Here is a 24,605-nt window from a genome sequence, read left to right as displayed (position 1 = left end):
AATAAATTTTCCCAATATCCAACCTCAACCTGTCTCGGCACAACTTGAGGCTGTTTCCTCTCATCCTGTCCCTCGTTCCCTGGGAGCACAGCCCAACCCTCACCCAGCTGCACCCTCTTGTCAAGAGAGCTGTAAGGTATGAGAAGGTCCCCCCTGATCCTCTTTTTCTCCAGGCTGAGCCCTCCCAGCTCCCTCAGCCGCTCCTGGTGCTCCAGACCCCTCCCAGGCCACTCTCCAGCCTCTCAATGTCTGTCTTGTCTAGAGGGACCAAAAACTTACCCCAGGATTGGAGGTGCCACAGCACAGGGGATGGTCACTGCCCTGATTCTGCTGGCCACAACATTACTATTATTACACTAGTGCCCTTGGCTTTATTTTATGGAATGGTGTGGTCTTTAGAGAAGGGACTGCAGAAGGAAGGACGGCTGGAGTGAAGTGCTTTGCTGGGGAACGCTCACCTGGAAAACAGCAAATGGCATTCAGGGAAGTAGAAGCCATAGCAGGAGGAACTAGGGCTGGAGCCGAGGGGCTAAGAGGGATGAGGTGGGATCAATTTGTGAACATCACCTGCGAGCAAGGGTGAGGGATGCAGAGCTGGGAAGAAGAGAGGGAGCTATAGCACCAGCAGAGAGAAGCCCTGTGAAGAAGGAAAGCCACGGTCCATCTGCGAGGAGAGATAATGAAACCGAGGGAGCGGGGCAGGCGAGATAGCGTCAGCCATAAACAAGCGGAGAGCGAGGAGAAAAATAATCCAGCTAGTTTGCAGCGGGGCTCAGGCTCAATTGTTTGGTGAAGTGCGTGTTGTCTGCGCATGGCAAATGTCAGCCGGTGGGGAGGGCGGTGGCGGGGGCAGCCCGGGAACCCCGGCGCCCGGCCCCGCGGGCTGTCCCCACTAAGGGGCTGCCCGGCTCCTGCTACCCCTCGCTGTCCCGTCCCTGCCTCACGGAGGGTGCCACCATCATCACGCCCATCGCTCTCTGAGGGGACCGTCCCCACTCCTGCCCGCGCCCCTCGCACTGAGGCGGGAAGTGTGTGTTGGGGGGGGGGGGCGCGCTCCCGCCGCGCCGCCGCGCCCAATTGGCCAGCGGGGGCGCGCTCCCGCAGCCCCCCCGACCCCCCCCCGTGCCGTCAGGAAGATGGTGGCGGCCGCTTGAGCGCGTCCCCGCGCTCCCCTTCCTCCCCTTAGACGGGCGGGCGGGCGGAGCAGAGGGGAGCGGCTGCTGCTGCCGTCCCGGCTGGGCGGGCGGCTGAGGGCGGGAGGCGGCCCCTCGGCGGCGGCCGTGCGGGGAGGAAGCGGCGGGCAGCTGCAGCCGACATGGAGGAGCGGTCCCCTCCCGGCGGGGGCCCGGCGTCCCCCCCGCGGGGCTGAGCCAGCGGCCCGCCCGCCCCGCGCCTCGGGAGGGCTGCGGGGGAGCGGGGCCAGTGGCGGGTGGCGGCAGCCCCGGCCCGGCTCGGCCCAGGCGAGGGGACTATGCGGGGCTGCCCCGGCGCGCTGTGTGCGGAGCCCGGCGAGCAGCCGATCGCCGCGGCGCTGCCCGGCCGCCCCTACGCGGCGGGGACCGGAGGAGACTAGAGGCGACCCTGCGAGGAGCCAGGTGGCTTCGGCAATCCCAGAGACCCAAGTCCGGCGCGGGCTCTTGAGGAGGAATTAACAACATGGCTTCCCCACCGCACCAGCAGCTGCTGCATCACCACAGCACCGAGGTGAGCTGCGACTCCAGTGGGGACAGCAACAGCGTGACGGTGAAAATCAACCCCAAGCAGCACCAGGGCTGCACCTCTTCTAAGCACTGCAAGTACAGCATCTCCTCCAGCTGCAGCTCGGGGGAGTCGGGGGGCACCCGCCGAGCCGGCGGAGCGGGCGGCAGTGGCTCCGGCCTCCGCCGGCAGAAGAAGCTGCCGCAGCTCTTCGAGAGGGCCTCTTCCAAGTGGTGGAACCCCAAGTTCGACTCCAACAACCTGGAGGAGGCTTGCATGGAGAGATGCTTCCCGCAGACCCAGCGCAGGTTTCGCTATGCTCTCTTCTACATCGGCGTGGCCTGTCTGCTCTGGGGCATCTACTTCGGCATACACATGAGAGAGAAACAGATTGTTTTCATGGTGCCGGCTCTGTGCTTCCTCCTGGTATGTGTAGCTTTTTTTGTGTTCACTTTCACTAAGACTTATGCCCGCCATTACGTATGGACTTCACTGATACTCACCCTCCTGGTGTTTGCTCTGACCCTCGCTCCGCAGTTCCAGGCTGTGAAGCCTGTCTCAGGAAGTGGTGACATGTCCAACCGGACTCTCCCGGCAGATCCCACAGACACTTGTCTTTCTCAAGTGGGCAGTTTTTCTATGTGTATTGAAGTGCTCTTGTTGCTTTACACAGTGATGCACTTACCCCTGTATTTAAGCTTGTTTCTGGGACTGTCGTACTCGGTCCTCTTCGAGACCTTTGGCTATCACTTCCGTGATGAGAACTGTTTCACACCTCTGGGAGCCGGTGCGGTTTACTGGGAGCTGTTGAGTAAAGCCTTCCTGCACATCTGCATCCACGCCATCGGTATTCATTTATTTATCATGTCCGAAGTCAGATCAAGAAGCACATTCCTGAAAGTGGGGCAATCCATCATGCATGGAAAAGACTTGGAAGTGGAAAAAGCCCTGAAAGAGAGGATGATTCATTCTGTTATGCCAAGAATAATAGCCGATGACTTAATGAAGCAGGGGGATGATGAAAGTGAAAACTCCATCAAACGTCATTCCACCTCAAGCCCCAAAAACAGGAAGAAGAAGCCCTCCATACAGAAAACCCCCATAATATTCCGTCCTTTTAAAATGCAGCAGATAGAGCAAGTGAGCATTTTGTTCGCAGATATTGTTGGCTTCACGAAAATGAGCGCCAACAAATCAGCCCATGCCCTGGTGGGACTCCTGAACGACCTCTTTGGACGCTTTGACCGTCTGTGTGAGGACACTAAATGTGAGAAGATCAGCACTTTGGGAGACTGTTACTACTGCGTGGCCGGCTGCCCCGAGCCCCGGGCAGATCATGCCTATTGCTGCATCGAAATGGGCTTGGGAATGATCAAAGCCATCGAGCAGTTCTGCCAGGAGAAGAAAGAAATGGTGAACATGAGAGTCGGTGTTCACACTGGGACAGTCCTGTGTGGCATTTTGGGAATGAGGAGGTTCAAGTTCGATGTGTGGTCCAACGATGTCAATTTGGCCAATCTGATGGAGCAGCTCGGGGTGGCTGGGAAGGTCCATATTTCGGAAGCTACTGCCAAATATTTGGATGATCGTTATGAAATGGAGGATGGAAAGGTGGTTGAGCGTGTCGGTCAGAGCGTGGTAGCCGACCAGTTAAAAGGTACGTGCTTTTATTTTGTACTTGTTTTTCTTTTGTGAGGGAACAGCATTGCCCCAGTGCCTGCTTTGTGCTTGCTGACTTGCAAACTGAACGTGTTTTACATTTAACTTTGTGTGCTGGTGATCACAGACACCAGGGGAATTACAGGATAAAAGATGCCACAGAGATAAGTGTGAAAGATCATCTGTGGAACTCAAAATAGGCTTTAAAACTCAGCGCTCCTTGTGAGAGTGTTGCCTCGTAGGGAGGAGAAGGTTCATGTGTTTGCTGTCTGCAAGAGGTTTTTGTTTTACTGTTGTGTGTCATCCTTTAATTCAGTAAGTAAACTTGTTAATTGACTTCATGTGGCATACAGAGAGCATATGTGTTTTGCAAAATTATGTATATCTGTGAAAAGGTTTTTTTGGCATCAGGAGAGTTGGGACTGTGAAGGCATTTGGGAAAAATGACAGCTGGATTCACAGAAAGAAATGAGCACTGTAGATTTGGCAGTTTGATATGGCAAGTTGTTGCAGTTTGGAGTTAGGCTGGAAAAAGTTACTCAGGTGGCTCAGTAAGCTGGCAGATGCTCTCATTTCTGCAGCTCGAAGGATTTGGGGATGAAATGGCAAATTTGCCTTTTAGAGAAGAAAATGAAGGATCCTTCGGTTCCCCTTGGTTAAGGGTCTGATTTTCATTTTTCCGCAGTGTTCATTTTGAAGTGAAACCCTTGGCTGCTTTCTAGCAGCACTTGGAGGCGCGTGCAGGAGGGTTGTACGAGCTGAGGGTTTAATTGTCTGTTTTGTCAAAGCTGTCTCTCTTCGGTGCCGTGCCTTTGTCTCAGAGAGATTGTTGTCTGCAGTGCTCATAGTCCAAGGTGGGGAGCAGATGGATCAAAATGGGAGTGGAATATGTAACAAACCCTGTTATGCTCTGTGAGTTTATTCGTTCTGCTTGTAAAAGTTTATATATATATATAGATATAGATATGTATTCCATTTTTATGAAGTAAGCTGGAAAACTGAGTGGAAGAACCCGAAGGAGTCATAGACGTTGTGATGGAGGAAGGAGATATTTGTGGCAACAAACACAAAAGGAGGCCAGGATGGTGGTAGAAAGGTCAGTGAGTAAGGACGTGGGGAGAGCACTGCAGAGCAGTGGTGGCAGTGGCAGCCACTTGCCCCTGGCAGGTGCTTGTTTTGATGTGACACAAAAACTTATTTTTGGTGAGCGAGCTGTCCACATGCATACGGCAGCGGGAGGCTTACGGCGAGCAACGACATCAGCAGTGACATTGGTGCCTGGGAGCCACAGGACTGAAGCAGATGTGTGTCCCTGGGCTTTGGCTTTCTGTTTAGCTTCTAAAAATACAGATTCAGTTAATTTCTTTGAAAAGTGTTGACACTGATGTATTTCAGTGGGAGTGTGCTTTCAAGAAAACAGCATCAGATGTAACCTCGTTGTTACTCTAAGATGGATTTTGCTGTTCTACTGAAAATAAATTGAACAGGTTGTAGAGAAACATCCCTATGATATTTCCCTCTTCCATGTACCTTTACAGCCAAATGCAGTGCAAAGGCTGTGTTGTAGCAGCAAATAAAATTCAGTATTTTTGCTGCATTTATAACTGTTCTCAATATTAATCCCAAACTGACATGAACTTAGTTGTGGAGACTGACGGTACTGCTCTTAAATTTTCTTATTTATTTGTTTATATTTTCTAGGAGATCACAAGAGCACTTTGTAGAGCAATTATACCACATGCCAGCAGTGGGTTTTTCTTGGTCTTTCTCAGACTTCTGTTCTGTCCTTGGTTGCATTTATCATGAGAGGGCACAGGCTGCTCTGCCTCCTCAGTACAGAGGTTTGGATGTTGCAGCTCTGAATGCCTTTCACAGCTCCTACTTCAGCCAGGGTACTACAGATGGACAAACTGGTATGCAGTGTAGATAAGATGAAGTTTGCTTTGTGAACTGACGTTTAGTGGTCTCTTCTTACCCTGAAATGTAGCTTTGAAAGCATCTGGAGCATGTGGTAAGAATTACTTTAACAAGGAATATGGGTTGGGCTTTGCTTTTTCCCCATTTCCCTTCTGGTTTTTTTTGTGGAGCTGTAATCAGCTGCCATTTCTTACCAATGTCTTATGTAGTTACAGAAATCAGAGGCTGTGTGTACTTCTAAGCCAAGCAAACCTCTGCCATGACTGCCCTTAGCCCCAGGTTTGTAGCACACTTACTCTGTTCCCTCCCATGCACAGACCCTCAGGGGACGTGGTAGGTAGTGGGTGCTTCAGAGCTGCCCATTTTTTCCTGTTTCCTCAGAACTTTGTTCTGCAGCCAGATTACTCAGCTGACAGGTAAATGCCATCAGGGGAAAAAATACATCAAAGCCAATGATAAAAGCCATCAAACAGCAGTGCCATGGGCTGGTGTGTAGGACCTGCTGCAGGGGAGGGTTTTGTTAGGGAGCAGCTCTGAGATTTAATAAGGGAAACTGAGATTTCAGCTCTTAATTGATCTCTGCCAAGCATCTGCTCAGTTCTGTGAATGGAGGTGCTGTTAGGAAGCTTTGCCGTACTATTTTCCCTGAGAATCCGTTGATAGTAGCGATAGAGAAGAGGAAGTTTGTTGTGGTTGTTTAATTATGTCATACCTTGTACTCTATTCAAGTATAAAAGTGCTGTACAGATAACAGACATAAGCTTTGTTTCCCTACCAGTACTTCAATTCTCAGCTTCCTTTCAACCTCTGATATCTTAATTATATCCTATTTTTAATGCTGTATGTCTAGTATATTATCTCTTAATTGAGCTGCAGCAGTCGTAGCTATCTTTGAGGCTGAGTCAAAAGGAGCAAGTAAACTCTTCAAAGAGCAAAGTGGGAGGTGCCGAGCACACGGTGCCCACGTTCCACACACTTCAGGACTTCTACCTAACACTGCTCCTGGAGCAGGTCTTGAAACAAAAGCATCTCTGTGGCTGGAGCACGTCAGGCGTGCTCCTGGAGCGAGTCCTTTGGCTCGGTTCACCCCGAAGGAATCCAGGTACAGCTCTCGAGTGTGCACCAAAGCAGGGTGTGGAAGAGTCACTTGGGCAAACTGCTTCAAAACCCTGCTCCCCATTCCGTTTGGAATACTCAGGTTTATGTGCCCCAAGTTGTCCTAGTGCTGCTCTTCCTCTTTTTTTGGAGTAGATGAGGCAAAACTAAATTACTTTCTGTTTTGTGGTTCACTGAAATCTTAGGATGGGAATATCTTTTTTTCCTCCTTTGCTTCCTTGGCTCCTTAGTGCAAGCAGTGGGGCCCTAGTATGTTCCCTCCTGTTTCTGATGGTGTCTAAAAGAAACCAACAAGGAGAGCTTGCCAGTGATGCCTTGCAATATTTTTGCCTGTTTCTGACTCCTCTATGTTTTAAGATTCCTTAGACCCCTGTTTTCACAGCACCTGATCCCCTTGGATGTGAAGGGAGTGCAGGAGAGCAGTGTTGGGAGTGGATTTTTTGAGGTCCACAGATAAACCCCAGCCACCAGTTCAATTATATCTTCCATAATAATTTCACTGTAGGATTTGAGACAATTCACTTTCTCTGTCTTCTTGCAGAGCTTCCTATCAAATAAATTTATTGAAGATTATGGGATACTGAGAGTCACATAACGTAGGTTAATGTGTCCCTTTCGAGCTCCGGAGGCAGAGATCTCTTGGGATATAAAGAGTTCTGCTTATGGAAATATTTTTGTTTTGCTCTGTTCTTCTTGGTTGTTTGCATTTCTCTTTCTTGTTGCTTAGGAGGTCACAATATTGCTATTTACCAGCCAGCAACTCTTCCAGAAATACCAGGGTCACCGGCATCTTGTTTTTTGAGTGCTCAAAATACGTAAGCATGTTGGGGCAAGAATGCTTTCTCTGTGTTTATAGGGCATAGCACAGCAGAACCATGATTTCATTTGGGGCCTCTCTGTGTGCACTGATACCCAAAATAATTCCTGAACTTTCTGCAGCCAGACATCTCCTTGTTAAGTTTGCCTCAAGGAGTGGCTTTATTGCTGCATTCCTGTTAGAAACTCTTGATGATACAGGCACGATTTTCTCTTGATTTTGTCCCTTATTTCATAATGGAGAAAATGCTAAGGGATTCTTGTGCTCTCTGTCACCTGGCTGAGCCAAGGCTGGTGGCACAGGGAAGGTTGGCTTTCACAGCACTTACTGCTGGAACACCCTCCAGTTTACCTGTGGCCAGCAGTGGCTGCTCCTGATAAAGCTTATCAAAGATCTCCAGCTGATGCGTTGCTTTCACTGTTCTCTATTTCTTTTAATATCTGCTTTAATTTTAAACATTTCTTTAGTAATAAGTAAATTGGTTATAAAAGTTGCCATTTTGCTCAATAGTGAAACCTTTTAGTCCATGAGTAGCCTGGCTCTTTACAGGGTGGCAGCCTGTGACCCAGGGGATGCTTTTCCCATGGCATGTGGGACACAGCTCTCCTTGGTGACTTGATACTCCACTGCTGCTTCATGTTTGGGTTACAGGGAACACGGCAAGGGTGTTCCTGAAAGACAAAAATCTTGGGTCAGGTTATGAAGAGAGAAATAATTGAATTTTTCTTCCCTTCCTCCCCTCCGCGGCCAGTCAGGGGAGAGCACGATCACACCCTGACAGCACTGGAGTCTTCCCTCCTGCCCTGACTCCCTGTCCTTAACCAGCGCTGTGCACAGAGGACTTGTAGCTGTCGTGTGCTTCTGGAAGTTCAGAGGTAGATGAAAGATCAGATGAAAGTCTTCCTTGGCTTTTTGAGTCCAGCCTGCTGGGCACAGTGTAAATCTAGAAGGCTTGTGCTTGTGCCAGCAGGATGGCTCTGCAGAGAGCTCTGCAGATTCAGCTTTGCTCTGGGGCTAAGGGCAGCTTTAGTCTCTAACAAGTGAGGGTTTTGGAGTCAGTGAGGGGGGTTAAGGTGCTTGTGTCATGTCTTGCCAGCTGCCATGCAGGTCTTTCTGTTCAACTTCTGTTTTCATCATGTTCCATAAATGTAAGTCTTTAGATACAGGCTTTTTATATTTATTGAACTGGCTTGCGACAGACTCTGTGATTCTGGATTTCATGTGTTCTGATACTGATCTGATGGTCAGGCAAAAATAGACAGAAAAAATGTCCTTTTTTTTTTTAAATGGTAATTAAGTAAACATGTATGTATTTCCACTTTCCCACAAAGAGAATTCTGAGTGCTGACTGTGACAGAAAATTTTAATGACCAGTCAATTTATCAGCTTTACATAATCTGACCTATTAACTGTTGTTGAGGTAGTGGTTCATGATCTTATGTGTCAGTGAAAATAAAATACCAAACACAGGTTGACTTCACTCCTGTATTTCAAAAATGGAAAGTGTTCAGTGACAGATGAAGAATAATAATTAGAGGTAATTTGCATGAAGGCATATTGCCAGGGAGAAGCAAATTCTACATTGATTTAACATTTTGACATGATCTGTAATTTTACTATGTAATAGCATAAAGAAAAGGAGGTAAATAGTGAGTATAGTAGCTCAGCCTGGTTCTTGTCAAGTCTTCACTCTGTGAAGATGTCTTTAATAGCTGTAAACAAAAGAAAGAACTTGGTAGAAAAATCTAGTGATTATTGAGCTTTCCAAATATGACTTGATGAAATGATATAACTTTTTCTCTAAGTGAACCTGAGTTTCTGTGCAGGTACTGCTCAGATTGCTGCCAGACCTGGACAGGAAGGTCATAATTTCTCCAAATTTTGAGGAAGATTTTTTTGAGAGTCTCATAGTTTTATTTGTACAAAACCAAGTAGAAAAATCTCTCCATTAAAAATATTCACACTGGTTTTATTATTTAAGGGAAACTTGGATGTTGGTGTTTGAGGCTTTGAGTTTTGATAACTTGTTTACAGGCTAATTTGACTGGGCACAGTGAAAAATAATTTATAAGCATAGTTAGAACTCGTGTAAGATTCTTCACTTTGAAGGGGATGGAGCCTGACCCTAACCATACGCTTTATTTAACAACGTGGGCTTCTGGTTTCAATTCTTCATGTCCTGACACTAATTAATAAATAAGTCAAGGCAGTACTGAGGGTCTGGTTGTCAAGTATTGCTGCTCTGCCTATTTAAGCCCTGTATGAACACTGTGGAGTGAAGGAACAGTTTCAACAGACCTTAAAACATTTACATCCTGCAGGAGCTCAAGTGAGCATGGCCACATTGGAGCTTCATTCCAGAACGTGGGAAAGGTGAGGGCTGAAATCTCAGGTCCTGTGATGCTGGAGGGACACCATGGCTTCTGCTGCATTCTGTGATCATCATCTGCAGTCTTTCACCTGTATTTCTGTCTTTGGTTTTCCTGAATCTGGGTGCATGATGTACACAGGTACCCTACAAATTGCAAATCTGAGCTTCCTTCTCCTGTTTACATCAGAAAATCTTCAGAGGTAGGAAACCGTTTAAATGCGAGAGATCGCCTTCTTTAAATAAAAGCCTTGACATGGTGCTTCTTGGGGAAAAAGATTGATGGAAAAGACAAAACAAAGTCAAAGACATGTAATTTATATTCATCTTCTGTCATGAGGAGGATGCATGATTTGAATGGGTTGTTTAAAACTCTCTCTGCAGTTATTTCACAATATGTACTTCACTTCTGCTGGCAGGCAAAGAATTTTAGAATTTACATTCACCACTTATGAAGTAGGATTTCACTGGATTTGAATTTGCTGTAGATTGTCCTGGAATATTATTAAAATTAGGAAATTAGAATTATTTCCTACCATCTACAGTTAGTATGTAAGCTCTGTCTCTGTCTTGATCCTGAATCACAAGCTCACTCCATCCATCCTGGCTCTGTAAGGAGAGACAGCCATTCCTCTTTCCGTTACAGCTGACACTTGAAAATTCTCAGCTATTTTTAGATGATTTTCAATCTCATTTCTGTCCTTTGAAAAGAAAGGAAGAAAAAAAAATTCCTAGCCTTTAAATTTTTAACTTGCAGTGGGAGTTGCTTTTGCAGAGAAGCCAGCTAGTCAATATAGCCTCATTAACACATTTTAACAGGTTCTGTTATATAAGTTTGCATCATTGTGATGGCTCTTTCATAGGTTTGGAGGGAATTGTTGGAACTCAGTTTAAAGAAGAGCTGTGCAGGGTTTGAAAGTGTAGCTGCTTACTTCCAAGTAATAATTTGTGAAAACATAAAGTGGCAGTTGGGAAAGAATCCTAAACTGGGGATGTACCATGGAATTACAGCTCGTTCTTTCCCTAGAGGTTGTGTTTGGGCGCAGCTTCTGTCTTGGGCAACAGGACAGATTTGGCTGGTGAGGTGGTTCTGGCAAGGCATTTGTCAGTATTGGACTACCCCAGAAATCTTTACTGCCCTTTCAAGCCAAATCGTTTTCACCAAATTAATACTGTCTTTCATTTGCCCTCCCAAATGTTTTAACCTTGATCAATAAACCCACTAGATATGTGGTTTGAGGGGTTGATATTTTTCCACGGTTCTGAAATGTCTTTGTGGAGGAACAAAATGTTCTAGATATGTTTCTTCAGCTAGCATCCCTGAGGATCAAAATCTCCCTCTCAACTGCCTGTAAATTTTTTGGGTTTGTATTTGCTACAGTAATTTACTGTGGGAATTCTTGGCAAACCATCTAAATAACGATTATATTGCAAGTCTTTCTTTCACTCATAGCACTTACTGTTCCTCTTGTTGCACGTCTGAAACTGTTGCCTTCAACTTGACTTGATAAATTTAGAAATCACATTGCTGTCATAAAGTAGCATTACTTATAAAATCTCCAAAATTGGCACAGTGCGGAAGAACTGGCTGAATAAAGTCCACTAGCTTGGTGATAGGATCTTTCCTTCTGCCTGCTGCTTAACATGTGCAGGAACATGCAAACAAAGGAAAAGTAACATCTTGATGATCTGCTCATGAAAGAGCAGTTTGCTTCCTTTTGTTTTTTTTTTTTTTCCTTCAGCTGAAGTTAACTCAAACCCGCTTGTGTGGATGTCATCACAGTCTGGAATTCCCAGAGCTCCTGCTGGGCACATGATTCCATAAACCAGAGGTCCTGCCACTGCAATGGGGGCAGAGGGGCTGTGCAGAAAAGAGCCCAAAAGCATCCAAATCCAGCTGTCTCTGTTTATAAAGACTTAATTTCCTTCCAGTGTTACTAATTTGTGGGCCTTGATAGGAAGACCTTCAAAACAGAAGGGGAAAAGTGGAAAGCAAAACTAACTGGTAAAAAGTACCACTGATATTAACAATTATTTGTATGTTTGAAGGGACAAAATAGTTGTAGTTTCACTGCATTTAAATGCACAATAAGCTAAAAAAACCCAAAAACCCCTCAACAAAACCCACCTCATAAAAAAAAAAGTGAAGTGTGTAATTTAAATAAAACATGCTATGAAACATTGACACAGACTACAGGAAATGTATGAAAACTTCTTTTTCTGATATTGGATGCTTAATTCTTTAAGTTCATTAGAGAAATGAGGATGTTTGAGTCAGAAATGGGATCTTTTCAGTTTTTAAATGTGCAGCTTTGCTGTTTGACTCAGATGCACGTGCCTCAGAGATGGAGTAGGAGTTAATTTTTGGTTGTGCTGTTTTCAGAAGACCTCCCTGGGAAGCTTTTCCATAGATGTTTCCAGTAGTTCTTGGAATCAAATTCTTGCCTTCTTTAACTCGTGTTTAGTGGACACTTGGAGCGTGTCCTGTAGGTACTGAGTGTCTCTAACCTCTGACCGACTTGGACGAGTGTCCAGCAGATAAATCTCTTGGAATTGCTCACAGGAGCGGTGCTACAGGCAGGATGTAATGAGGAAATGTTCCTGTAAGGGCATTATTTGCAAAGAGACCAGGTACAACATCAGCTCTGAATTTCCGTTGTTTAGACAGTATGATGCTTGGGAAGAGCTGTTTCCAGCAGGTCTGAGTTCGGCCTGTGCTTGGAGAAGAAGTGGCCACAGGCTTCCAGGGCAGGAATGTGGGCTCTGCGGTGTCACACACAGTGACTGTGCACCAGCAGATAACCAGGCTTTGATCCAAGGCTTTTCTAGCCTTTCCCATCTATTTCCAATTTTTAAAACTTGGCTCTTATTTGGAGTGGGTGCAGAGGAGGCCACTAAGTTGATTAGAGGGATGGAGCACCTCTCCTATGAGGAAACACAGAGGGAATGGGGAATGTTCAGCTTGGAGAAGAGAAGGCTTTGGGGTGATGCAATTGTGGCTTTACAGTACCTGAAGGGAGCTGACAAGAAGCATGAAGAGAGACTATCTACAAGGGCCTGGAGGGACATGACAAGGGAGAATGGCTTCCCACTGCCAGAGAACAGGGTTAGATGGCATGTTGGGAAGGAATTGTTCCCTGTGAGGATAGGAAAGCCCTGGCACAGGGTGCCCAGAGAAGCTGTGGCTGCCCCTGGATCCCTGGCAGTGTCCAAGGCCAGGTTGGACGGGGCTTGGAGCAGCCTGGGACAGTGGAAGGTGTCCCTGCCCATGGCAGGGGGTGGAATGGGATGGACTTTAAGGTCCCTTCCAACCCAAACCATTCCATGATTCTGTGAAGTTGTTTGCATCTGTCTGACTCCTTATTTGGGACTGACGTTGCTGGTAAGATAAATGTTATGAAAGAGATTCTGTCCCATGTACATATGAGTTAGTAATGAGACAATATGAATAGTGTTTAATGTTTTACTTGCTGCTTGGCAATGTGGCATCATCTAGAAGCGGAGAGTGTTCTTAAAAATACCACGTGAGGATGAGAAAATTTATTATAAGTTGTTTCATAATTCCAATAAACCATTTAAGAGAAACATACACACCCCGTGCCTCACCCGAGGTTCTGGAATCCTTAATGATCAGCAACTGAATTTTTCTGCTGAGAATGTTAAAGTAACATATACGTCTTTGGTTATGAAACATTGCTGCTGCTGGAATTTGCTGTGGATACAGAGATAAACAAAAGGTCTGCTAGTCTTCAGTGAAGTCATGTTTTCTTACCTGTGTCAGATACTTTAATTTGATATTTGATGATAATTTTCCACAAATAAGTCCAAAAATCTTAATTTATGTAAAGGTGTTGAGCTCATAGAATTGTGGAATGGTTCGGGTTGGAAAGGACCTTGAAGATCATCCAGTTCCTGCCTTGGGCAGGGACACCTTCCACTAGCCCAGGTTGCTCCAAGCCCTGTCCAGCCTGGCCTTGGACACTTCCAGGGATCCAGGGGCAGCCACAGCTTCTCTGGGCACCCTGTGCCAGGGCCTGCCCACCCTCCCAGGGAAGAATTTCTTCCCAGTTATCCCATCTAACCCTGCCTCTGGCAGTGGGAAGCTGTTCCCCCTTCTGTCACTCCATACTCTCTCTTTCCCCATGTATATGTGAATCTGTAGCATTTCAGTAACTGTGTGCACCCTTAGAATGTTTTTTATGTGAAAATGATCCGAGTTGTTGTCGCAGTCTGTTATTTCTTCATAATCAGATGCTTGAATCGTGTTTAGTCAGCTTGGAAAATGTGTTTAATTCTTGTAGCACAAATGGCTGCGTGTTCATGAACTGGTGACACTTCTTAATAAAAGTTTTGCTTGGTTCTATTTAATAGGGAGCATCATAGAACTTACCAGTTGGTAATGGGAGGTGGGAGCTTCAGGACATCAAGAATGCCATTTTTTAAATGTGAAGGCAGAGGATATCAACAGGAAGGTGGTGGTTTCCGAGCCCTGATGAAGCACTGGGATGATCCTTTTGCTTTGTTGCTTATCCCTGCTCAGGGATAGAGCAAGTTTGGCCATGGCTGTTTGCTGATCAGGAGTCAGGAATGATTTTGTGTCCATAATCGGGTACTGAAAGTGAATCAGACCATACGGGAGGCATTTTTATCAGGCGCAGTGTTTTCTGTATGTTATAAAAAACGCGTGCGTGATGTGGCTATATTTAAAATGGAGTACATCTGTTATGCATTTAATTCTTTCCAAGATTTCAGGAGGTGACAAAGTTGGAATTTGTCTTAAAATTCAGATGAAAATTTTGTTTTTCCAAGTTAGGAGATTTGCCTGCTCTGCTTCCACCCTCACCAGTGCTTCTTTGAAGCAGTGTATTTGCAGAGCACTTAAAGAAACTGTATTACTTACGTATTTTGGGATTTAGGTTGTGATAGGAGTTGTATGATCCTAATATCAGCCATAGCCAAGCGTGCAGCCAAGAGGGTCATAAATTACTGGGAGTTGTGCTGCTGCTGCTGTAATGGAGAGGGATTGTGCTGACGGGGCATTCTTTGTCTACCTCATTTGGAGCAAAGGATTTGTTAATTCTTGTGCTGCTTAGTAAATGCAGGAGTTGGACCATGCCCCACCAGTGTTTGGGGCAGCTTTTGAAACACCAGATACTCCGAATTCAAATGGCACTTGTTGAAGTTTACAGTGAGAATTGTGTCGCTTCAAAGAGGAGCTGGTTGGTTTTAACAGCAGAATTATCGATTTGTGGAAATAATGTGATTGTGTGTGTTAAATATCATCTTTGAGATGTTATGGTAACACAACAGCCTGGGTGAGGGAAATACATAACACAATTCAGGAACTGCATTTAATATACATTGAGCATGCCTATGGCTTGTCTAAATAAAACAGCTTTAAATGTAGCCTATGACTCACTGATACAAGTAAAGCAAAATGTTGCTCTAAAAGTCTTTGCTGCTGTATTTAGGTGATTCAGTATAAAATCACAGAATCACAGCATGTCTTGGGTTGGAAGGGACCTTAAAGCTCATTCACTTCCACCCCCTGCCTTGGGCAGGGACACCTTCCACTATCCCAGCTTGCTCCAAGCCCCATCCAGCCTGGTCTTGGACACTTCAGGGATCCAGGGGCAGCCACAGCTTCTCTAGGCAATGAACGCAAAGAGTTATGCTGTAAACACAGATTTTGGGGTCAGAAGAAGGATGGCCTGCAGTATTTATGAGAGTTTTTATTGCCCTTCTGATGCATATATAAAATTATAACCCTGCTGCAATGACTGTTGGAGGACAATCTTACGGAGAGTGAGCCAGTGAAGTGCAGCTGGTATCAGATGGTCATTGAAAGGGTTCATCCTTGGATCTTTATTTGTAGACTGAGGCACCTCTCAGGCAAGGAGCACTATTGAACTAATTCGGCCTGCGCTGCTACCTGGGCTCCTCAGATGCTGAGGAGCCACTGGGGCTGAGCCCCAGTGAGGTTTGTGTTCACATAGTGACAGCAGAAAGACTCCAATAACCTACTCCATGTGTGCTATCCTGCTCCACACAGCTGAGAGGCTGTGCATTATCAAGGAAGGAAAGAAGGTGAGGCAGCCTGAATTCATGTCTTGGCAATGCTTGAGCAAATTCTGCGAGGATTCCATCCCTGTGCTGGAGGTGGTCATGGCTCTGTTAGAACTTTGCAGGACAAGGAAACAGTTCTCGTTTTCTAAGCTGTTTCTTTTCCTCATGTGACTTTGCCCTGTCTCCTAAACTGAAGGAAAACACTCCTTACTTTCAAGAAAGCCTAAAATAAATGTTTTGATTTATATACATTTGGATGTTCCTATATTAATGTATAGCTGAATTGTGATAAATGGGGATGAAATTTTACTCTCTAGTGTTTACTCTTTCCTTTGTCAGGGGATAAAAATCTCTCACACTGGCACTGGAAAGATCACCAGGTATTTGAGTAACTGGAGTGGATTAAAGGTGTGTTACTTGTGCACAGATATTGCAGTAAAGGGTGGGTCAGGTTTGAAGACTGTGTTATAGAGTCCTTTAATTTTCCTAATGAATAAACTCCTCATCTGTAGCTGTGGAGCCCATTCCTAAAACTCCCTTGTCTACACATTTGACTGTCTGCATGTATAAATTTTCAGCCGTGCCCATTCAATAACCTGCCAGAGGAGGTGGGTCCTCCATCCAACTCCGAGCTCTTGTTGGGTGTCTCAGGGGCTGTTTTGTGGGTTTCTGCTTGCTCTAGCAAACTTCTAGAAAACCATGCTTCAATTTCCTGTTCTGTGAAGTGTAATTGTTGCCAATGTGAGGAATTTTAAATGTGACACCAGACCCATCTTGAAGATGTGGCAATGAAGCATTGCCTTGCTTGAGATTTCTACTGTATGTTCTGCTGTGGGAATCCTAAACCCAGGTTTAAATCCCAAGCAATCATACCTGTGTTCACTTCTAAATTGTGTTTGTGGTTCATGAGCGACATGAAGTGCTGGTCTGTGCTAAGGCAGGGACACCAGCTCATTTATTCATAAGAAACTGTGCTAATGTTTTGGTGACAGTGGTTCCCAAAATGCTGTATTTGAAGTTTGTCCAGAAATCCAGATGCTTGTTACTGGAGCATGGTTAAATAGGCTGAATAGTGAATAGTGAGTAGCTAAAATTAGTATTATTGTTCCATGGGACACAGGGTGTCTCACTCTTTTTGTACTGAGGTGGAAGTATTTTCTCATATCGCAGTCCCACACATTTTCTACCTACTGCATTTTATTCACATGTGGAAGGGGGAATAAAGGGGAGAATTGTACTTTGTGGCAGTATAAATCCTTCATAAAATAGTTGGAGGTCTTAAAAAGTTAAACCTGCATTTGGATTTTAAAATGAGAAGAGATGGGAGACTGTGGGAATACCAGGTACTGTCATTCCAAAAGCGGGATAAAGGATTGCAGGTTCAGCACAGCAGCCATTGAAATGATACTGTTTGGTAATTTGTTTGTTTGGCTGTTTTAATAGCAGCTAATGACTTCTCTTTCTTTAGCAATGTCACACTGGCCCTAGAAGACAGAGGAGTTTTAAGCGATACTTTTTTGGGAGGAAGGAAGGGTTTCTTTAATGGTCTAAAGTTTTCTGATGCTGCTTTGCATCTGGGACAATTCCTGCTGTTTCCTGAACCAAAATTTAACTTTTTTGATTTTGAAGATAGAAAGAACATACTGCAGCAGCAACAGTATATCCAAGATGATATTTGTTATTTCATGCTCCCCAAAGAAAATTCCAAGACCTTTAAAACATGGAGGAGCCTCTACCTGTGCCAGATGTGGAAGTGACTGGTATATTCAGTAAATATATCCAGCTAATAATTGACTGTTTTGGATATAGGGACTGCTTAACACAACTGTTTATGTGAGTACTTCTGTTGTGAATATGTCTCCATGTGTGGAGAAATTGGTAGTTTTTGGACTATCAGTATACATTGGACAAAAAAGTTCACGTGGTTTTAGCTGCTGTTTTATCAGCCAAGATAGAGAGCAAATGTGTATAAACCCTGAAAATCTGAGAGGTCATCACTAAAGTGTTTACAGGGCAGTCAGTAAGTTGTTATGTTTCTTCATGTTTGACTTTAAAATATACTATGAGATTCGGAGCTTAAATTGCTTGATTTTAAAATATATTGCCATTTTTGATGTTAATTTTTAAAAAAAATCTACTTAAATAAGATGTTAATTGGTGAAAAAAAAGTTTTAAAGGAATCTAAGTGAAAGGAAGATTAACAGCTGATTTTTGGCCCAGTGGGGGATGATTAATTCCCATAGTCTCCTGAGCACTGAGACCATGGTGCTTCTCTATTTCTTGAGCTCTCCATGAAGGCTGGGTTGTCCTTCTGGATGCTCTTCCATGTTCTTGATTGCAGATTTTAGGGGCCACACAGAAGTTGAATTTTCTCTGTGAAGCACAACTCCTGATAACTTGTGTGCTCTAAAGAAAGGTCATATTTGCTGGTAGATCATTCTTCCTCCTCCCAAAAAAACCTGACAGCTGTTTTAAGAAGTTATTTTCAGGCTGGAACGTGAAACTTGGAAGAGAACCAGACTCCTTTCTAAACAAACTTTGCAGTCCTTGTTCCCCCCCCCCCCATAAAAAATACTCCATATTTCTATTTAAGTTTCATGTAGTTGATCATATGTTAATGCTCTTCTTTATTCCCCTCCTTTTATTTACTTTGGTGTTCTTTAGTATTTGTTTGCCAATAATTCAAAAGCATAAACAAGTGGAGGTAGTGGTGGATTTTGTGGTGGGAGTTGTAATAGTGTTCCCAGTTTGCTGATATGAAATAGGAAAGGTGAGATTTGCAGATATTAGTACTGTTAAGGTTTCTAGCCATAGAACTGAAGAGCAAAACTGACCTCTGAGCAATATCTCACATATTTTGGTGCAAGTTTCCAAGGACCAATAGCACCATGGCAGCTTTTCTCAAAATATTGTGGCTTTTTTAGATAATTTTTAAGTGTTTGTTTTCATTGTTCTCTTGCAACTGAAGATAATCCCTGTAGGCATTATGACAGCAAAGTATTTTAATGGGATGGAAGCTGTTAAGGGAAAATAGTTATTCCTAAATTCTCTTTTGTATTTTTAATTACTTATTAGATTGTATCTTCTGAGAAGTAAATTAGAGAGGAATTTTGTGATGGTATTTGGAAAAACTGGAAGGCAGTGGGGAAGTAGAAGCCAAAGGCATGGTGGGTGACAGTGTGAGGGAAGAGATTGTAAGAAGTAGAAATTTGCAGGAAACCAATCTGAAGCACTTTTTGGGGGGTGTTTTTTGTTTAGTCCTTAAATTTCAGCAGTTGTTTCAATAATAGAAGAAACATCAATTAAAGAGATGTGAACCAAATGGAGAGAGCCTGTAAGTGAGCAATTGGGATGGGTGGATGGATGGATGGATGGATATAAAAGAGCAAGGAACTGCAGTTGTGTTAATCTGGAGGAAAAAGCTCCAGATGGGAGAGATGACCACATTCTCCACACAAGGAAAGGGTTGCCTGTGGAGGGGGAAGGAGCTGGAGCTGGAAGTCCTGTGCTTAAACTGCTGCAAGAGCACTGCTGTGTGTGGGGAACACCAACACCTCCAGCAGGGGTTAAAGGACTCTGTGGGAGCAGCTTTGGGCTGTGGCCTTGGGGTAGGTGAGACCCAGAGTGGTGAGGAGGTAACTCAGCACCTCCCAGGAGGCATCGGGAAGCTGGAGCAGCCATGGATTGTAGGGATGGATTGCTGCTGTGCCACTGGGAATAACCACACAGTATTTCAGCAAGATGGCATTGCAAGAATTTTAATCCTCTTTCTGAATAATTTGAATAATTTGGCATAGAGCTGTTGCTGATTTACTGAGGTTGTTGTTTTGGGGTTTTTTGTGTGTTGTGAACTGTCTGGCTTGTCCAGGACATGGAATGAAAGAGAATTGCTCCACTCAAAGTAGATAGAGGTGATTTTTGCTGTCATCAAAAGCCACAGAGAGCAGCAGTGTAATGCTGGAGCTGTGCCTTTCCTCACCATTGGGATGGAGGTGGCCCATCCCAGTGGTGTGTTGCCCCTGAGGAGCTCAGGGGTGCACAGATCCAAGTTTCCTCACACAGTGCAAGCTGCATGTTGATATCGTGGTACCCATTTCTGGAAGCAAAATGTGGTGTGGAGCAGATCCTTGTTGCCCTACCCCTGATGACAGCCTGCTGAGCAGAGCAAGGGGCTTCAGAGGGTTACTGTCTCTTTTTTGCTTTTCTGTTTTAGCATTTAACCAGTATCTACTTCTTATTACCAAAGTTTGTCCTATTGATAGAAATCCTGCATCCAGTGATATTAATTTTTGTCTTTATATACACATGTGTAGCTATAGAAATAAATCCATCATTTCAGTTAGTTCAGAACTGAAAAAAATACATCGCAAAGGAATGTTTGGGTGTTGTTTTGCTTTTGATGTGATGGTTGTTTTGCTTTGGATGCTGCAGCCTTTCCAAATGCCAAGCCAGAAGCTGGATGTCTCTTTCCATCCTTGGTGCTGGTGCTGCAGGAGCAGCCCACGTCCCTGACAGGTGGATGTGACAGCCCAGGGCGGCGGCGCCTGTGCGGGAGCAAATCTGCCTGTTGTGTCTTCTCTTTCTGTGCTTATCCGCGTTTCCTTGGCCGGCTGAGTCCAATCCCAGTGCACTGAGCCAGGCCTTGGTTTGCAGAGCTGCTGATCCCTGGTCTGAAGGTGCTTTTGTTGTGGGTACACTTGTGTGATAAGTTTTTGTGATTACAAGTGTGTTTGTTGTTGGAATTTATTCTGCCCTGCTCTGCAATTCTTGCATTTCCAAGTCCATTTAACTGGAAACTTCACTCACACTGTCTAAACTTACAAAAACAAACCAGATGTAGCTATCTGGAAAAGTTTTTGTGTGAGCTGTTCCTTCTGTATATCCTCCAAAATTGTGTTGCAAATGGTCAGCTCAAAATGAAAAATAGGTGATTTGGGTGAAAATATGAGCCACAGTAGGAAAAGATCCATTTCCCCTTTGTGCAAACAAGAGCACTTTTGTATCGTAAAACATTCGCAAATATTTTCTCTTCTTATTTTCATTTTTCCTTATCTACCTGTACAATTGTATAGGCTTATCAATAAGCAGGTATATATCAAAGAATAAGAAAATAAATTTGATTTTTTGATTGAGACACAGTTGGCAAGTGGTAGAAGCAGTGTGTGTGTGTGTGTGAGAGAGTGTTCTCTGAGGTTGCTGAGCCCTAGTGGTTTTCTTGGTAATACTTCAGACTTAATACCTCTCTCAGCCATGAGGGCAGCCATCAAATCATTAATTTAATATCGTGTTAGCAGCTCTCTCCTTGCAGTTATCTACAGGGAGACTAAATAAAAGCACCTTAAAAAACCCATGTGACTAAGATCAAAATATCCTTAGGGGAGGAGCACTTCAAGGGGTGTTTTTAGGTACCGAAAACTTGAGACTGTCTTCCCTCTCCCCCTCGCACAATTTGGGGTTTTATGGTGCCTTTTTTTGGTGGTTTTATTTGGTTTTTGTTTTGTTGTTTTAGGGGGTTTTTTTAAAATGAATTCTGTTTCTTTCATAATTGGAAAAATTGTTGCCTTGAAGTACTAATTTTTAAGGGTCTCAGCAAGTTTTAGGGAACTGTATTTTTTTAGATTAATTTTTATCAGGGTTGTTATGTAAGGTTTTCTTTGCATCTGTTTTACCAATTTTTATACCTCTTTAATTTCCTTGTTAAATTGTGCAGGGCCATGTTTATTACGAAAGGCTGCCAGTGTATGTTTGTATCCAGTTTCCTCAATAATTTGTTCTCTCTCTGAGTTTGAAACTTGAATCTTTTATTTGGTTTTGTTCAAGTCTGATGTACCAGTGCCAGATCTAATTATTTAAATTTCCCATTATAACCTTCTTACAGTTTAAACAGTTTCTACAACACTGAACTTTCACAAGCCCTGAGCTTCTTCTCCAGGCTGTGCCTTGCCTTTAATTTTCAATCTAAAATTACAGTGGGAGCTGTGTCCCTAACTCATTTTGATCTCCTCATCTACAGGTTGTGGAAACAGAGTTTTAAACTTGGTTTGGGGAAGAAAAGCCAAGTGTAAATATATTTCACTCATTTGAAGCCCTTGATATTATACAGCACATTCCCCAGAAACAACAAGGAGAACTGGTGGCCTGTTTCTCCAGTCTCCCGCTCCTGTGGGATCAATGTAATATGAATAGACCTGAGATTTACTCCAGTAATCTAAATCCCTCCTTCTCACAGAATCATAGAATCACAGACTGGTTTGGGTTGGAGGGACCTTAAAACTCATCCAGTCCCACCCCCTGCCATGGCAGGGACACCTTCCACTATCCCAGCTTGCTCCCAGCCCTGTCCAGCCTGACCTTGGACACTTTCAGGGATCCAGGGGCAGCCACAGCTTCTCTGGGCACCCTGTGCCAGTGCTTTTGATGGAAAGGAGATGAGTTTTTTAGTTTCTCCATTCAGTTTCCAAACTCAGTTTTTTCAGAATTGCTGGAGTTGTACATTGTTTGCTGGAGGAGCAGAGAAGCCCAACCAGGCTGGGGCTCAGGCGGTGGCCAGGATGCGTTTCTCTGCAGGATTTTCCATCACAGGAGGTTTTGTGTTTCCTGACAACCTTTGCAGTTTTCCCATGCCTGTAAAGCTTGTGCAAATAACTGGCCAGCAAAGCTACATCCCTACAACTTGACCTCCAGGCTTGGCATTAATGCCCCTCAGGCTGTATCCCTCCATTCCTGCTGCTCGCTTGCACTCTGGTTTTTCCCCTTTCTTTGCTGGTTCTCTCCCTCTCTCACGAATGTAACTTTTATTCAAATTAAAGGAACCACACATGGGAAAGTGTATTCAGTTTAAGAGGCTGGTTCTTCTCTGCTGGTGGAGTGGTTATGAAATGCTGCTTGGAGTTTGCCTTCATCAAAATGTCAATTTTGCTTTGTTTTAGAAAACATCAGAAGTTAGATAAGGATTTTTAAGTAGGGGAGGTAATTAGACTTTGCTGTTTGTAATATGATGCAGTGTTCAGCCCCGATTTCTTGGCCTTCCACTTTCCATGTAGATTAGAATCGTTGAATGTCCAATTACCCTTTGGAAAATGTTTTATCTTCCTTATAGAAATGTTTTTCTTCCATGGCTCCAACATCTTACTTTTCCCCATTGCCATTTTCTTCCTTCCAGTCTTTCCTTCCAGGTTTCCACTCTGAGATTAAAGCCACAAAAAAGGGCTGGTTCAGTGTTTGATACAACTGAAGAGTGAAAAGCTGAAGCAAAGGGAGTAAATGAAGGAATGGGAGTAAGTAGCCAGGGGGGCTGGTTGGGAACCTGCTCAGCAGCTCTGCTCCTGGGCAGGTGTTCCTTGTCTGTCTGCAGCTCATCTGCTACTGGGCTTTCCCACTTCCTCGGCTCTCTTGTTTGCTTCCTTGCAGTTGTTCTAGCTTAAGTTCCCGTCAGTTCAGAATTCCCAAAGAAACAGCCAAACACTTGATTGGAAACGGTCATAGTCATCCTTTTAATTTTATATGGACTGCGATGTGGGGCATTGTGCAATCTCAGTGTTGATGAATTGGTGGTGAATTCCCAGACCATTTGTTCTTCAAAATCCATTTTAGCTGGTTTTAGTGGCACAAAAAATTAAATATACAAATGGAGAAAAGTAAGTGGCAGAGTAGCTGAGCCCTATCTTGGTTCCTTTGCAGGAGAGGAGCCCAAATCCGGTGGGCTAGGAAGTGCCCATAAACGGTTTTCAGTCTGAGTTGTTTGTTTAAACTCTGGGTTTATGGGACATAAAATAGAGCAAAATGGAAAGTAAATAATACAATGTCCTATCTGGAGTGTCTCTTCTGCACTTGAAAATAAGTGAGTGCTAGAAGGGAATCATCAGGGTGACTCTGGGAAGAACAGCTGGACCAGGGATGACAGTGCCATCAGATGAAGCACAGGGTGCTTGCCCACTGCCTTCCCACCCCAGACCACAGCCAGCAACACTGGGCCATAAAAGGAAACAACTTTTCTTGTCAAAATACAACTGTCCAGCTCGTTTGCTTTCTGGGAAAAATGTCCAGTAACTGCTGGTACGGCTGTGTGATGTGCAGCTAAACCTATAAACATTTACTTACTCTGAACTTACCCATTGGCTTTTCAGAGCCCATGGGGCAGGGGAATAACATAATGCTGCCAGCTGATGAATGGTCTCCATGTAGCAATGGAAAGCCTGGATAGAGTTTAAAGTTCAAAACAGTTTGCTTTTCAAAAAAAGTTGTGGGGTTTTTTTAAATCAGAACGAATAATGCAAAGTACCTAATTACTTGTAAAAATTAATTTATGCATAAAAAGTAGTAAATATGCTTTTCCTCATAGTTTAATTTGACTTATTTTGTAATACTTTGCCTTATTGCTCTGATAGTTTTAAATTTCTATAAGCTCTTTAAATGATGCAAGAAAGTGCTCTGCTGGCACAACATGTAAACTAAGTGAGTGGAAAAGTAAATATTTAAGGCTGACATATTGAAGTATAAATAGCGGTTACTGTGTGTAATGTTTCAATTGTAAAACTATTTCTAGAGCTCTATTAGCGTGCACCATTGCTTGTTAAAATGGGAATGTTTTCTAAAAGTTGCATTTCTGTTTTGGAAAGTAGATCCCAAAGTGGTCACAAATATGTCTCTGACATGGATCCCTTACGTTTGTCACTCAGCCCTGGAGAAGGTCTGAGCAGCACAAATTGATGGGTGGTGAAGTTTACCATTCTCGGAGGTTTATCCATATATTCCAGGCTGGATTTGGTGCTGTCTACTGAAAAAATGAGGAATATGGTCAGGTAGTGAGAGCTGGCTTTGTCAAATGCCAGTGTTGAGTCATTCGAGGTACGGGGTTTCTGCTTGGCTCTGGCCCGAGCAGCACTCCCTGGGAAGCTGCTTTGGAGGGATTTGTGTGTTGCCCCTCAGAGATACTGGAATTAACTTATCTCAGACATCTCACTC

The 24,605-nt window shown here is 44.2% G+C and overlaps 1 protein-coding gene across 3 annotated transcripts in view; it reads left to right on the top strand.

Moving 5' to 3' along the window:
• Positions 1-1,145: 1,145 nt before the first annotated feature.
• ADCY9 (adenylate cyclase 9) overlaps positions 1,146-24,605 on the top strand; it is a 93,261-nt gene continuing 69,801 nt past the window's right edge. For 2 of the 3 annotated variants that reach the window (XR_014226872.1, XM_082292203.1), the window contains exon 1: positions 1,146-3,355. Coding sequence is in view for 2 of the 3 variants with exons in the window: in XM_082292203.1 (XP_082148329.1) it covers positions 1,657-3,355 (1,699 nt within the window). In the remaining variant the exon portion in view is untranslated. The remainder of the gene's footprint in view (positions 3,356-24,605) is intronic. The other variant, XM_082292204.1, reaches the window with a different exon arrangement.

The sequence above is a fragment of the Coloeus monedula genome, assembly GCF_965178545.1.
Source record: "Coloeus monedula genome assembly, chromosome: 16".
NCBI lineage: Eukaryota > Metazoa > Chordata > Aves > Passeriformes > Corvidae > Coloeus > Coloeus monedula.
This window is presented reverse-complemented; position numbering and strand designations above follow the sequence as displayed.